Source organism: Triticum urartu, chromosome 4 (genome assembly GCF_003073215.2).
Source record: "Triticum urartu cultivar G1812 chromosome 4, Tu2.1, whole genome shotgun sequence".
NCBI classification, from domain to species: domain Eukaryota; kingdom Viridiplantae; phylum Streptophyta; class Magnoliopsida; order Poales; family Poaceae; genus Triticum; species Triticum urartu.
The window spans coordinates 174,548,757-174,563,875 of NC_053025.1; the positions used below are offsets into that span (position 1 = coordinate 174,548,757).

The 15,119-nt window shown below is 43.2% G+C and overlaps 1 protein-coding gene across 1 annotated transcript; it reads right to left on the bottom strand.

Moving 5' to 3' along the window:
• Window positions 1–307: 307 nt before the first annotated feature.
• On the bottom strand, window positions 308–14,759 carry LOC125551224 (protein transport protein SEC23-like). The gene is made up of 12 exons (XM_048714377.1): window positions 13,818–14,759; window positions 13,565–13,738; window positions 12,879–13,040; window positions 8,566–8,708; window positions 4,205–4,280; window positions 3,932–4,104; window positions 3,771–3,852; window positions 3,157–3,234; window positions 1,690–1,851; window positions 1,079–1,342; window positions 891–995; window positions 308–688 (listed from the first exon to the last, which is right to left on the bottom strand). Exons 1-12 carry the CDS (start codon window positions 14,598–14,600, stop codon window positions 542–544), a joined length of 2,349 nt encoding a protein of 782 aa, XP_048570334.1. The 5' UTR covers window positions 14,601–14,759; the 3' UTR covers window positions 308–541.
• Window positions 14,760–15,119: the final 360 nt, after the last annotated feature.

A 15,119-nucleotide genomic window follows, 5' to 3' on the forward strand; every position in this document is an offset into this window, starting at 1 on the left:
GGACAGACTAGGCAGAGCTTGGGTGACCTAGGTAAACGATCTAGGGGCGACGCCGGGGTGGGGGGGTGGGGGGTTGGGAGGGGGCTGCTTGAGGCGAGCAGCTGCAGGCCTTAGGCGACAAGATGCTTGGGGAGGTGATCTGCTGCAGGCGGCAGCGGCGATCTACTGGAAACCCGCCCGCCATGCCTCAAAGCCCCGGCGGCGACCAACGATTCAAATTTCGCTGTGTTTTGCTTTGTATTTTGGAACAGGATAAACATGTCATTTTGCTGGTTTTTGGAGCTGGTCAGAAAAGGCTAAAACGGCATAACACGAAACAGAGGGAGTATTATATATATAACTATAATAAAGGACGGGTGATAAGACTTGTGGACACCTTACAAATGAATTTTTTTAGTTTATTTCCAGAAGGAAGTAGAATTCATGATGAAAAGACACATGGCCAAAAAGACAGTCAAAACTATGAGCGAGCCAGATAGGTAAACAAACGTCGAATAGCTAGTAACAATCAATTTGGGAGTACAACTCTGCATGCATTTCCTTACGACTGAACAGCCAGCCTTTGTAGATGCTCACAGAAGACCTGGAAGCTGACATCATCGGTGAAGATGATGTCAGAACCTGGTGGAACATCATGTGCTGAATTATATGTGGCCGATGGATTCAGTTTTGCTAACAAGAACCTTGCCTGCATGCAATGGTACATGATATATGTTAACTATTATTATTACACTATATACTTAGATTCTTTCTAAGCAAACATAAAACTGAACATGCCCTAATCTACGAGAGAACAAATAATAATACAGTACTCCCTCGGTAAGCAAATATAAGAGCAATAGTGATCTAAACACTCTTATATTTCTTTATGGAGGGAGTAACATACACACCTGGGAGCCATGTTGGTCACAGACAACTAGTCGAGGAACTGGAAATCGACCATTTATTATCACCTGGGCCTCCTCCTGAGGAGCTTGTAATAATTGTGCGAATTGCTGAAACAAAAAGGAATTATAGCTAGTAAGCATCTGAATTGTTCAAACACTTATGGACTGACTAGAAGATGCACCCACGTTACCTGATGCTCCGGCTGATTCTGATAACACATGTTTCTCCACTGAGCGATTGTCATTCCATGGAAGATGACAACACTGAAGTATGCATCAAGCAGCAGTATACGATCTACTGCTATTGATGCCACATCGAGGAATACAGGAGAAGGAGGTGAATCGAAAGAAAATGAAATTAATGACGGCTGAATCATTGCAACTGAATTAGTGACACTCTCTCGGTTGAGTAACATTCGGAAATAGGCTGTTTCATCTGGACTGTTATTGAAAACCTGTAATAACAAAAGGCCAAGTGTTAGTAAGGCACTGATTTCCTCGAGGGAAAAAAACAATAATGCAGCCAGCTCACAAAATAAGTGACGTTTTAGACAGACCTTCGATCAAAGTTTTAACATTTCCACTGCCAATGAATAGATTTTAGATTGGAAACTTGGAAATCCTGTGAATAGATTTGCTTGGAAGTATTTTGAGAATATTAAAATTATCTTGGGTTTGATACATATACTACGGTGAAACTTAGTGGTCAAAGTTATACATATTACAGACAGTCCAATGTGCAAAACAGCAAAATGGCACTTATTTGTAAACTGGACGAAGTAACAGGTGTGCAACACATCACCTGAACAAATTGCGAACGCCGGAGATTAAACATAAACTGAGGAAACAGTGAGAAATTAGAATGTAGGCTAAATGAAGAGGGGTCATCCTTCCGATAATCCCCAAATCTTGAACATAGTCGTATGAGAGATCTATCAAGCCACCGTGTTGCATCAAACTCTTCCTACAAAATGGTTCAAACAAACTGTTAATCATGCATCTCAAACACAAATTTGGATTTAGCAACATCAGGGTGACAAATTGCATGTACATATACAGGTGCGTGAAGATATGCCATACGCTAATCAGAGAGCCCACAAGGTATACAGCTGTTCATAAAGATCTACAACATGCACAAATGTACTAAAGGAATTCACTGCATCAGGTACGCTCTGCTGTCATTTAATAATATACAGCTAGAAAATCAAAAGATAACAAAATGCATAGAGAAAATGATGATATCGAAAAAGATAAAGAAAATGTACCGATTTTAGTGTTCGCCTGCTCAACAAAAAATTGCATGCGGAACAAGACATGGTGCTAACAGTATGCACACTTGCACAGACTACGTGCAAACATAGATGCATAAGAGGATACACGATATCGAGAACTAAATGGTTCCCTTGTTTCCTCCTGAATATGGACGCAGAAGTGTCTAAACCCAGTTGCGAACAAATTACTACGTACAACAGGCACAAAGAAAATAATGGGTCTTCATGGTTAGTAGAAAAGAACAAATACAGTAGCAACCGTATCAAAACCTCCTATTTTGATGTGCATATAAGTATAGAATTAACAATAAAATTACAATTATTGTATAATACTATAATAGCCTAGGATTAGGCTAGTCATAGTGGCGAGTAACTTAGACTACTGTCATGCATATGACACTAGTCCATGTTACTACCTTCATAGTGAGGAGTAACATAGAGGTACTGTCATAGGTGTTTGTATTTATTAGCTTGTAGACTCATTTTGTCTTGGGAAGTGTTATGTGATGGTAACATATTCTGTTACTCAAAACATCTCTCTCCTTATTAACTACATGCCACATAAGCAAACATATCCTGGGGTGCGTTATGTTACTAGCTAAGTTACTCCCACTATGACCAGCCTTAGACAGTTGTTGGCTTGAGAGTGAAAACACACAATTAATACACCTGTAGATCAACCTAAGTACCTACTTAACCATTCAGAGTAAAAAGATTTAATGCTCTAAATTGTCATTGCTGCAGTGATAAATGTTTGATGAAGATGACACTTTAGTTAAATGCAAGTGTCAGGGTGAAACTGGCTTTCGCTCCAACACAAGAATATGCACATAACAGAACACAACAGCTGGGAAGTAGACAAATTATATGAGTATATGACCATCGGTTTTTGTTCAATCAAATAGGCAATCAAAGCCATATACTACTGATGTTATCAGGTACAAAAATCACTGAGGTTGCACTCAGGATAACTGGAGGATGATGCATGAATGAAGTACCTCTATTTCCATTTTCAGGGAGATGTATCTTGCCAACACAACAGCTGCAGTTTCCTGGTCAAATCCTTCGACTAGTTCCTGTACTTAAAGGAAATGCATGTCAAGTCAAAAGTGAAAGTCATCCAATGAAATGTAATAGTCCTGCAAGTAACACTTGGAATTTATAATCTGTGCTTAAACAGTAGAAAGAAAACTTTTTACTCTAAGGGAGAAGCACTCATTTGTTTAAGAAGACTTTGACAAGAGAATTTTAGGCACAATAAACAGTGAACTCTACAGTGCCTTAATGCATTTTTCTCCCATAGACAGGCTACATGGATTGGACAGCTTCAGGCAGGTGAAAAATAGTATATTCATTGTTGCCAATAGGTGCTCACTTAAAATTATAGCTTATAATACATGTGCATGAGAAATGAAACAGCTACAATGCAAGAATGTACTGTACATGTGTATGATGATATATATAATCCAAGCAAGCACAATAACGGTGCTCCGTACTTTTAATGATCATAGATTACAATTGATATGGTTCAGTTTAGCACACTGCTCATGCTCAACAACATAGTATACATAACAAGAAATTTTTAAGGCTCACTTAATAGAATAAGGCTAACCTCGGTATTGGTAGAACCATCCACCCATTTTCTGGATACAGTAGTAGCTCTTATTCTCATTTGACCTTCCGGGTGTTGGTAACTACAAAAGGATCTCCACACTCAGCAGTTGGCACATTCAGTCAATCTTACACAAAAGATAGCAGAACTGAAATAACTACCTGGTTACAAACTGTATGTACAAATCGGGATTTTGATGACCTGGTTGGCCAGAGCGTTCACTCGGTGAGACATCAAAAAATACTGTAAGTGAAGTATTCCTATCAAGCCCACACATTTTCCATGCTGTTGTGTTTCCCTGACCGACAATTGTGTCTGCACATAAAGCTCCTTTCTATGTTTGGCATGTTGCAAAGATCAAGCCGAGTCTTAGCATTAGTATTTTTCAGCTTAAGAACTCTTAGCATAACTGAGTGTATGATATAGATGCCTACCTTCTCCAAAGATGTACACGGTCCAATAACACCCTGAACTTTAATGTCCTTCGAACAGTTTATTTCAAATGTGCCACTTCAAGAAAGAAAAAAGGCAAGAATCAGGAGATGTTTACAGCTATTTTGCTGAATCATGGTATTAGGAGAAACACGACATACCCCTCCTCAACCTCTACTTTCAAGATTAAGAGGTAAGCATGGTTTAGCTATCTGAAATTATCATTAAGAGAATTCACTTCCCAAGAAGTTCACTAAATCCAGAAGGAACTTTTTCAGATCAGTTTTAATCTTTAATTTGATTTCTAGTGTTGGCTAGGCGCATCAGTAGTTGATATCATCTCCATATGACATGGATATATTATATGCAGATAAAAGAGGAAATCAAATGAGAAGAGAAGAAAGAAACTATAACTATTATCCAAAGCTTAGACCAATGCCATTCTTCTTGAGCTTGCTATGATCTACCTCCTCGGCCTTAGGTTCCTAGCTCACAGCCACAGCTCACCGCTCCCAAGTTCCAAGGCCTACTGTCAACATTTATTGCTTCCGAGCGCCACCATCTGAAACCACCCGCCAAAATCTGGTTACTGCCTACTGCCACTAATGGCACTCCATGTCAACGGCTCAAAGGCTGCTAACCCAAATCTTAGTAGCTGACAGGGAAGATGGCAAAGAAAAGGATGACAGTGAACAAAGCATGAAGCACCGAGATCCTAACTGATCAGATCCCTCCCGGTATTTGTGCGTTCTGTCCCCCCTAGAGCCCCGTCAAAGCTTGTATCCCGGCAGCTATAGCTAGCTTTATTGACAGAGATTCTAGCTGCTCGAACACATGTGATGAGTATGGCACCATTTCAATTTACCCTCTGCCACCCGGAACAGTGCGATGTGACCTGACCTTGTGCCCAATTGACGCTCCCCCTCACGATAGCACATAGAATAATAATCGGCCGTTAAGACCAATTTGTTAGTCAGTGTAGTGTACAGAGAGTATGATATTAGCAGTCTATTAAGTCCACTAAACACCTATTAATCTCATACACACTGCTTTAGAGTAATTTATTATTGTGACGCTCGTCCAGATATTTCTTTTTAACTCTCAATATTATCAAATGTTTTTCTGGTCACAAATTATCTTAAACTCTATAGTGTCACCTTATAATTTCATTAGTTAGACTTATAGGTGTTCTTAGATTTTATCCATAAAATAATACTCCCTCCGTTGCAAAATAAGTGTCTCAAGTTTAGCACAACTTTGCACTAAAGCTAGTACAAAGTTGAGACACTTATTTCGGGACGGAGGGAGTACTACTATATTGTCTGTTAGCACCATGTGGTCGTCAGGGCCATTTACTTAAACTAGGATTTAAACTGTTTTTATATGCCTGTTAGAAGTTTCTGCACAGTTGGGGCTCTGAACAAGAATTGGCCTCACACAGTTTGTTAGATTAATGTATTACTGTGCCGCCTGTTATATACTCCCTCTGTCCCAAAATGTAAGACGTTTTTTAGGCTAAGCCTAAAAAACGTCTTACATTTTGGGACGGAGGGAGTAATTTTTTGTATTACCAAATTTTGTTCTTTTGCCACAAACCATCTTGGAACCTAGTCTGTAAGAAGGTGAAAATGTCTTTTGGTGGACTTTTGAGAAAAACAATATTTCCACAGCGCAAAAAAATCAAAAATATTTGTACATGCACATATAACACATTCAACAAAATTTCATAACAATATACTTTCATACGTGACGTAAACAAATAAAAACAAATACGTCAATAAAAGTGGGTCAATTTTTTTATTGTCGGACCAAGAAAAAAAAATTCTACAGCTTGCAAGTCATAATATTTTTTGAACAAAATTTCACAGGTTCATTGTGAATATGTATAATTTTTCAAAGTTCTTTTTTAACTTACCAAATATGATTTTGAATCATTTGAAAAAAAAGGATCAAATGCACCCGTCCACCATACTGTTTTTAGATTTTATCAATCTGTTTTTTATCCAGCACATTAAACTCATCAAGTAGATTTGATTAGTGACCCTGACTAATTTTGTTTTAGAGCCAGTAGATTTTATCAATCTGTTTTTTATCCGGCACATTAAACTCATCAAGTAGATTTGATTAGTGACCCTGATTAATTTTGTTTTAGCGCCAGTAGATGCAAGAGATGCGCACTGTGCATGATGGAACATTGGCAGGGTCTCTTGTTAGATTAATGTATTACTCTCCCGCAAAAAAAGATAAATGTATTACTGTGCCGCCTGTTATATACTCCCTCTGTCCCAAAATGTAAGACGTTGGGTCTCTTGTTAGATTAATGTATTACTCTCCCGCAAAAAAAGATAAATGTATTACTGTGCCGCCTGTTATATACTCCCTCTGTCCCAAAATGTAAGACGTTGGGTCTCTTGTTAGATTAATGTATTACTCTCCCGCAAAAAAAGATAAATGTATTACTGTGCCGCCTGTTATATACTCCCTCTGTCCCAAAATGTAAGACGTTTTTTAGGCTTAGCCTAAGCCTAAAAAACGTCTTACATTTTGGGACGGAGGGAGTAATTTTTTGTATTACCAAATTTTGTTCTTTTGCCACAAACCATCTTGGAACCTAGTCTGTAAGAAGGTGAAAATGTCTTTTGGTGGACTTTTGAGAAAAACAATATTTCCACAGCACAAAAAAATCAAAAATATTTGTACATGCACATATAACACATTCAACAAAATTTCATAACAATACACTTTCATATGTGACGTAAACAAATAAAAACAAATACGTCAATAAAAGTGGGTCAATTTTTTTATTGTCGGACCAAGAATTTTTTTTTTGTACAGCTTGCAAGTCATAATATTTTTTGAACAAAATTTCACAGGTTCATTGTGAATATGTATAATTTTTCAAAGTTCTTTTTTAACTTAACAAATACTCCCTCCATTCCACAATGTAGTGCTTCCTCTATCCCCGTGCTTCAACTTTGACCGTAAATTTAACTATCAAGACCGACTGCGGCGGGAGCAGAAATTATATCAGTGAATACGTATTCGAAAGAAGTTTTCAATTATATAATTTTTTCTCCCATCGCAGTTGGTCTCGTTGGTTAAATTTATGGTCAAAGTTGGACCTCGGAAAGCGCGGGCGCACTATATTTTGGAATTGAGGGAGTATGATTTTGAATCATTTGAAAAAAAAAGGATCAAATGCACCCGTCCACCATACTGTTTTTAGATTTTATCAATCTGTTTTTTATCCAGCACATTAAACTCATCAAGTAGATTTGATTAGTGACCCTGACTAATTTTGTTTTAGAGCCAGTAGATTTTATCAATCTGTTTTTTATCCGGCACATTAAACTCATCAAGTAGATTTGATTAGTGACCCTGATTAATTTTGTTTTAGCGCCAGTAGATGCAAGAGATGCGCACTGTGCATGATGGAATATTGGCAGGGTCTCTTTTTGTCACGTCCTGACGTGCAAAAAGTTTCTGCGTTGTGGCCCACACCACCCATCACTAGTACATTGGCAGGTCAAGTCACCAACTCCTCCTTCCCTGTGGCATGTGCACGTACAGATCCACGCCAGGAAACACAAGTGCCAAGCTCATACGCCTATGACACCTACACCCTACTCCTATGAAACGAGCATGGGGGACAGGGAAGTGACGTTTGAGCATCTCGAGGAATCGTTCTATGGCTATGATACAGTCCACACGAGCCGGCGTCCACCATAAAGTTGCTCCCGAGTTCATGGCTTCTTGAGAGGTCATGAGCAATCAACCCTCCCCATAAGAAGATTGGGAAGAGGCGGGGCAAGGGGATAGAGAGTTAAGTTAGAGGAGGATACGCTATAAGCACAGCGACAGCATCTGCTGCTCTTGGCACAGCGACAGCATCTAACAGTTTCAAAGAAGAGATGTGAACAACGTTGATCTACTCGAGGAGAGCAAGCCAGCGAGCAGTGGCCATCGGAGAGATAACAAGATCCAGCAGTTTGAAGCTTGCTACCTCTCATGTCCCACCATTGCTACTATTCATGTTGTCCAGTATTACTCACTAGCACCAAGCAGGCCACAGCTGTGGGGGTGGTCACTGATGATCATTGTCCATTGTGCATAGCAGGGATCAGAGACAACTGAGCTAGAGGTTAAATTACTTAAAAGAACGATTCTGCTGATCTATATGGGGAAGAATCACAGAGCGAGGAGGCCCGATGGATGTTCATCACGTGATGTGGACGGCCAGCACAACAGACAAACCACAGTAGGTGGTGAAATTAGCTGAGTTAAAAAATATACCTAGACATACCATCTTTGATGAAAATGTAAAAGGTAATGAAACAAAGATGATAACAGTCAGCAAACTTACTTGAATGACAGGCCCAATGAATGTTCACCTCCCTCGAAAATACGTTTAAAAGAATCCTTAAACACAGAATGCCCAAAACTCTCAGATAAGACAACAAGGCCGCCTGTTCTCTCAATAGCAAGCTTCATCTCAGCTAGTCCAACCTGTTTTGGTGTTCCAAACAAAACAGAAGTTCAATGGAACACCAATAGAAAATCAACAAGCACAATTGGAGGATTATAAATGTAGCTTCAGATACAAGGCATTCTAAACTCATACAACGTGATTTCATTAACATTTCCATCTACTAATTGACAACGGATCCTCTCAGAAATTATGACATGTGAATTTATTTATTTGTCTTTGAAGTAACGACATGTGAAAAATTTACACAGTATCTTCCCCAGAAAGGCAAATCCCATCTTTTTTTTTCTTCTTGAAGCAGCAAACACAGATGTCACAAAATGAAATTTAGTAATACGTTATAGTTTGTAGAACCAATCATTCAGCTAGATTAATACTAATGGAACATAGAAAGAGTATATTTCTGATCATCAAATGGAGCAATAGTGAAAGATGGACAAGAAAATGCCTAATATACAGATGGCTACAGCAGTGGGGCAGTTTGGGACTTGCGTAGTATACTGGGTACTTGCTGCCATTGATACTGAACTACTGACTGTGATCGAGTAGTAGCTAAAGTTGTTCAAGGAAACACTTGGTTACACAATTTCTGGTCATCCAATAGCATCCAATTCAAATTGTCTCCAATATATCCCGCTAACTTGACGCTAAACTTTTTCAGTCAATTACAACTAAAGATTCAAGGTCTTCAAGAGAAGACATGATTTAATCTTCTCTTTATGAATCAAATATATGTGAAATGATCATGGTTCAAAAAAGAGGCATAAGGTGCACGCTTAGGCATGCCTTGGTGCTAGGGGGAGGCCTACCAACCTCGCTTTGTCCATTAGTGTTGGTTTTGGTGGCCAGCGAGGTCTACGGGCAGCCGCAGCAGCAGTGAGAGAAGGGAGGTGGAGGAGGAGAAGGAGCTGCAGCGGCGGGGGGAGGCACTACAGCACACCAATGGTTATGCATGAAACAGAGGATGAAGGATATCAATATGCAGACTGCCCTTGGTATATTTTTTACCTTGAAAATGCAATTCATTAATTTTTGTAAATCCTTATTACTTGATTCTCTGCTTTATTGAGAGGGGTAGGCCCCTTCATATAGTAGATAGACAAGACTTGGCCGATAAGTCTATTCAAACTCTAATATGATCTCTAAACTGACTGGCCTCTTTCCTAACAAATTTGCTTAATCAACTACGACTCTAATTAAGGGTTAAGATTCCATATTTGATGGGCTGGCACACATAACATCTCTCCCTTTCTTGAGAAACAGCTTGTCCGCAAGCTGTAGCTTATCAATTGACTCCCATGGGACCTTGGGTGCTACCGGTTGTGGAGCTATCTTGGCCATAGTCATCAGCCTTGATGAAGAAGAGCCGCAAGCACCGTTGACCCTGAACATAAATCTCATTGTAGTTGAAGCAAAGGCACTGATGATGACGTTATGCCAACTCAGTGGGGTGAGGCACCGAACTTGTCGTGGCAGGTTGGCTCTCGAGTGGTCGACGGCAGGACAGGTGCTAGTGGTGCTGGCAAGGAAGATGTCAGAATTAAGTTGACCGCAGGAGGATCAGAGGGGCACAAGGGCTCCATAGGCTCAGAAGGCTGGTGCGATAACGTTGTTCGAGGGAAATGTCACTGCTCATAGGTCTTGGTGAAGGAAACGACGGTGTGGAGGTCGAATGGTCTTTGAAACTCAACGTCAACCCCTGCCGTGTACAAAAACCGTTGTTGGGACGGTGTTAATGGCTCATTGCCACGGCCAATGTTCAGGATAGCAGTTTCTGATAGCTGCTCTATCAGGTGCTGAGTAGGAATTAATCGGTGAATCAGCCTATTTACTGAATTTATCGGTAACCCATTTATCGGTGGGTTAACATAGGGCCGTGTCTATATATCCTAGGCTACATGGCAACATGCAATGTACTAAATGTCTAAATATGCTAATGTACACATTAATGTAACAAGGAAAAGTGTTACATATCTATATATCCTAGGCCACCCCACATCATCCGAACTTCTTTTCAAAGATGGAGCACTTGCAGTGGTGGAATCCTACACAGAGAGGACAGAGCAGCAATGCAGATATAGCCAACCAGTAGCAGCACAACAATTTGGGAGAAGGAGCAGGACCCCAAACCTAGAGAAGGGAGGGAAACAGGCTACATTTTTGGCCAAAATAAGCTTTGCCTCCCCTGCCAGTTAATCGGCCCGCCCAAAATTTTGGCCTTTTATCGGCTGTCGGACCGATTAATCGGCTGTCGCAGTTAATTGTCCTAAGGGGTTATTCGATTCAGTCAGGTGCCGAGTATTAACAGGGCAGTTAACTTGTTTGACGGCCGATATTTTGAACAGCGGTTGTGCACATGAGTGCTAGAAACCTGCTGTTGTAGTCGACGGCCGAGGAAGTGAGCGGGAGATGCGCCAACTCGCCAAAGGGATTTGCACGAAGTCATGGCCAAAACTGAACGCGGCAAGCCTCATTGACCTGCTGCCATGTCAGCATGCCTAAATTGCGTTCAGCTTGAACGCACCAGAATTGAGCGTCATTGGTGAGGTGGCAGGCTGCAGTCCAGACCTTATCGGCTGTCAGACCGATTAATCGACTGTCGCAGTTAATTGTCCTAAGGGGTTATTTGATTCAGTCAGGTGCCGAGTAGCGATTAACAGGGCAGTTAACTTGTTTGACGGCCGATATTTTGAACAGTGGTTGCGGCACATGAGTGCTAGAAACCTGCTGTTGTAGTCGACGACAGAGGAAGTGAACGGGAGATGCCTAAATTGCGCCCAAGCTGAACGCACCAGAATTGAGCGTCATCGGTGAGGTGGCAGACTGCAGTCCATACCTTATCAGCCTCGTCCGTGCGCTATCCACAAAAGAACTGCCCACAGCATTGAGCCAACCAAGAGGATCGACCAAGTCAACAAGCTTGTGGAAGCAGGGCATGCCGAAACACGAACCTGAGCCGAGGTGATGGTTAAGCAGGGGGGGCGGAAGGGGTGGGCAGGATGGACCTAGGGAAGGGGACGGCCATAACGGCATATGAAATCGGTTGGCAGGTGGAGGCGTGAAGGTTGTAGAGGCGCGGCAATATGTGACTGCTGCTTGTAGGTGAGGGCAGGAAAATTGGGCAGGATTTGGGATGGGATTTGAACTGTAAATGTGGGGTTCCGAAGTGACCCAGATTTATTCTTGAAGGCAGCTGCAGCGAGTAAGGAGATGGCTAGAGATGGTAAAAGGGTAATGGCGGCTGGTGGTTGTTGGCAGCAGTCGGCATGTGGTTGCGGTGCGACAGCAGATAGGTGGTGGAAGGCAGGAAAGAGGGGGGGTGGGGGTGGGCAATCTGCCCAGAGGGTAGATGTCCGCCGGGCGGCAGTGGTGTCGATTCGCCCGCTCGAGAAGAGGTCGCCGAAGGTACTGTTGGCAAGGCAAAACACCAAGGGCGCATCGTCGCTTGAGAGCAGCGCATGGGACGCGGAGGTGGCGTCGTGGGCAGCTGCTGCAGCAACGGAATCTGGTGGCAGGGCCAGGGCCAGCAGCCATTGCTCTCAAGTGCTGCACCAGCCAGACGAGAAGCACCTGTTCCTTCACTCATTAGCGTGTGAAGGCCTCCAATTGCTTCATGATGAGCTTCATCTGCTCAAAAGCCTCAATCTTGATTTCTTTGCCCAAATTGGAAGGATCTACTTCTGATATAACCCTAATTACTGAAAAGTAGATAAAAGTAGACGGCAATATTCTTCTCTGCTTTATTGCTAGGGGTCAGCCCCTTTATATAGTATATAAAGACAAGACTTGACCGACAAGCCGAAAAGTCTATTCAGACTAATATAATTTCTAAACCAACTGGACTCTTTCCGAACAACTTGTTTAATCAACTAGGACTCCAAATTAAGGGATAAGACTCCATGTTTGATGGACTGGCACACATTACAATAAAAGATGCAAGTTATTAATTATAGAACTTATAAGAAATAATCACATGACTTAAACCTAGTAGGTTTCAATCAGCCAATCAACCAAAGACTTGACAAAGGGACGAACTGACAGTAATATCCTGAACTATAAATTAAGAAGCTAGCTCAAGAACTGCAGTCATTTCAGTGACACCATACACTCATAGTCTTCTCAGCATGATAGAGAATCTCAATAGGAAGTACAAACACAGCAATATAATGCTGGCTAAAGAGAATACTAACCTGATCAAGAGCAGATGCAAACACATCTAGAACATGACCTTGACTGACCAATTGTTTGGCAAGGCCATCGTAAAATTTGACGGCTTTCTGGAAATGAGGCGCCGCATCCTTATCAAGATCCTTGTGTGATCTAACTGGCTCAGACAAATCTTTTGATACAATCTGCATTGTCCAATGGAGTGATATCAAGCAAAAATGAATTTATAAACAGAAACATAGAGAAGAAATATCATTAAAAATAATCAGCAAGATGTGAAGTTCAGCAAATTGTAAGAACACCATCTTCGTACTTACTGAGTACTATGCAAACTACAGAGAGAAGCAGTATCTCCAAATCTGTTATAGTACAACAAGAAGTGCATGCCCATAACCTTCGACACCACATCATGAGTATGCTGAGATATACATTTTGCAATTTCATATTCTTCCATATCAGGCTTAGGTGAATTTAGAGAAACTATTAGCGTTACTAAAGGGGTAAAGATTTGCCTTGGCAATTAAGCAGTGATAATCGCTGTCATGCAATTTCAATTTCCAGGAAAGAGGATTTAACAAAATAATTAACAGGACACATTCCAGTATCTCAAGTAGACCATGTTTCTGATATAGCGAACCATGTTCCATTGAGAAGCAATTTCAATTAACTGATTTATTTACGCTCATGCAAAGAAAGCAAGAATCTTTACCACTCCAGGACCTTCGGTACATGGCCCGCCAAGTAGCGCAATAATCCTTGCACCAGTCCCAGGCACGCATGCCCCAAGCAACCCAGCCGCCACATTTAGCGCAACACCCGTGCACCTGATGGCACGGTTGCCAGCCTCAACCGGCCACTGGTCAGGCTGCAACTCGTCCAGCAGCTGCAATACAACAACAAGTATGTCAAGTTACACTTGCGTTCAACTAAATTCACCAAACCCAATGGGCCAAATACCTCACCGTGCTGAGCGTGCACTCGCACTCTGATACCGGGAGCAAGAACCTGTTAACCCCTGTCGTGACTAATGGATGCATCCCATTGACCTGTTGCACGCCTGGCTGCTGTGTCATCTTTGGGAACCCTGGCCGCCCCCCGCCTGATAACCCAAGCTGATCCAAAATCTGCTCTTTGGAGATCTCCTTGCTCCCCCGGAACACGTAGATCTTGCTGAGCTCGCAGAACCCAAGCTCGTGCAGATGCACCTGCGTCCCGAAGGTCACCAGGCCAACAAGTGCGTGCTCCGGCAGAAGCGCGACCGCCTTCCGCATGGACAGCTTGACGTACTCCAGTTCTTCCTCGATGACGCAGGTGTCGATGACGAACAGGAACACTGGCGGCAGCGGTGCAGGAGATCCCGGGGGTCCGGCGACGAGGTACTCGACGGTGGAGCATTGTGTGAAGAGCTCGGCGGGCACGTTGTTCTCGGAGATGCCGGCGTAGTGCGGGGGGAAGTGGTTGCGCGAGAAGCAGAGCGGGCAGATCCAGATCTTGGCGGTGAAGTCGACACGGGCGAAGGGGTTGAGGAGCGCAGAGCAAGGCGGCTTGCAGCGGAGTGGCGGGTAGGGAAGGGGCGGCGACGCGAGGGACTCGGGGGAGCGGACCGGGGAGATGGCGGCGGCGAGCGGGACGACGCAGCGGCTGGCTTCAACCTTGGACCGGGGCCAGGCGTTCCATGTGAAGCGAACCGCGTCCGGGCCATCGGGGTCGGCGGGCGCCGCAGCCGCGGAGGGGTCGGCCGCCATGATTGAGCGCGGCGAGCAGCTATCGGAGAGGGGAGGGGAGCGGGTGGATCGGAGAGAGAGAGGAGGGAGGTGGAGAGCTGCGCCTGCGGGCTGTTTCCTGTTCTGTTCTCTCCGTCTTTTGGGGCCAGTTTTGGATGCTGCCCTGAAGCAATATTGTCTGGCCACAAGCTTGCGTGAGATATGCCTGGGTTCTGTTTGGTTAAAGTTCTCAACCCACAACCCCTACAGGTCCCACACGATCGTTTTTTAGCACCCGCGTCGATAATTCAGCCCTAAAGCAGCGCCTTCCTCCACAGTGGCCGCACCCACCCGTAGCCCCCTCTCTCCCCGTGCACAGCCGCTGCCGCCGACCTCTTTCCTCTTCCCCTCTTCCCTTTCGCAGCCGCGACGAAGGGCGAGAGGTTCCCCGGCGATCGGGCGGCGACCAATGGCTTCGGCCGCCACTCGCTGCACGAGTGAGAGGCCTACCTCCTGCACGAAGCGAATATCCCGACGCCTCCCGACATGCGCGCATCGGGG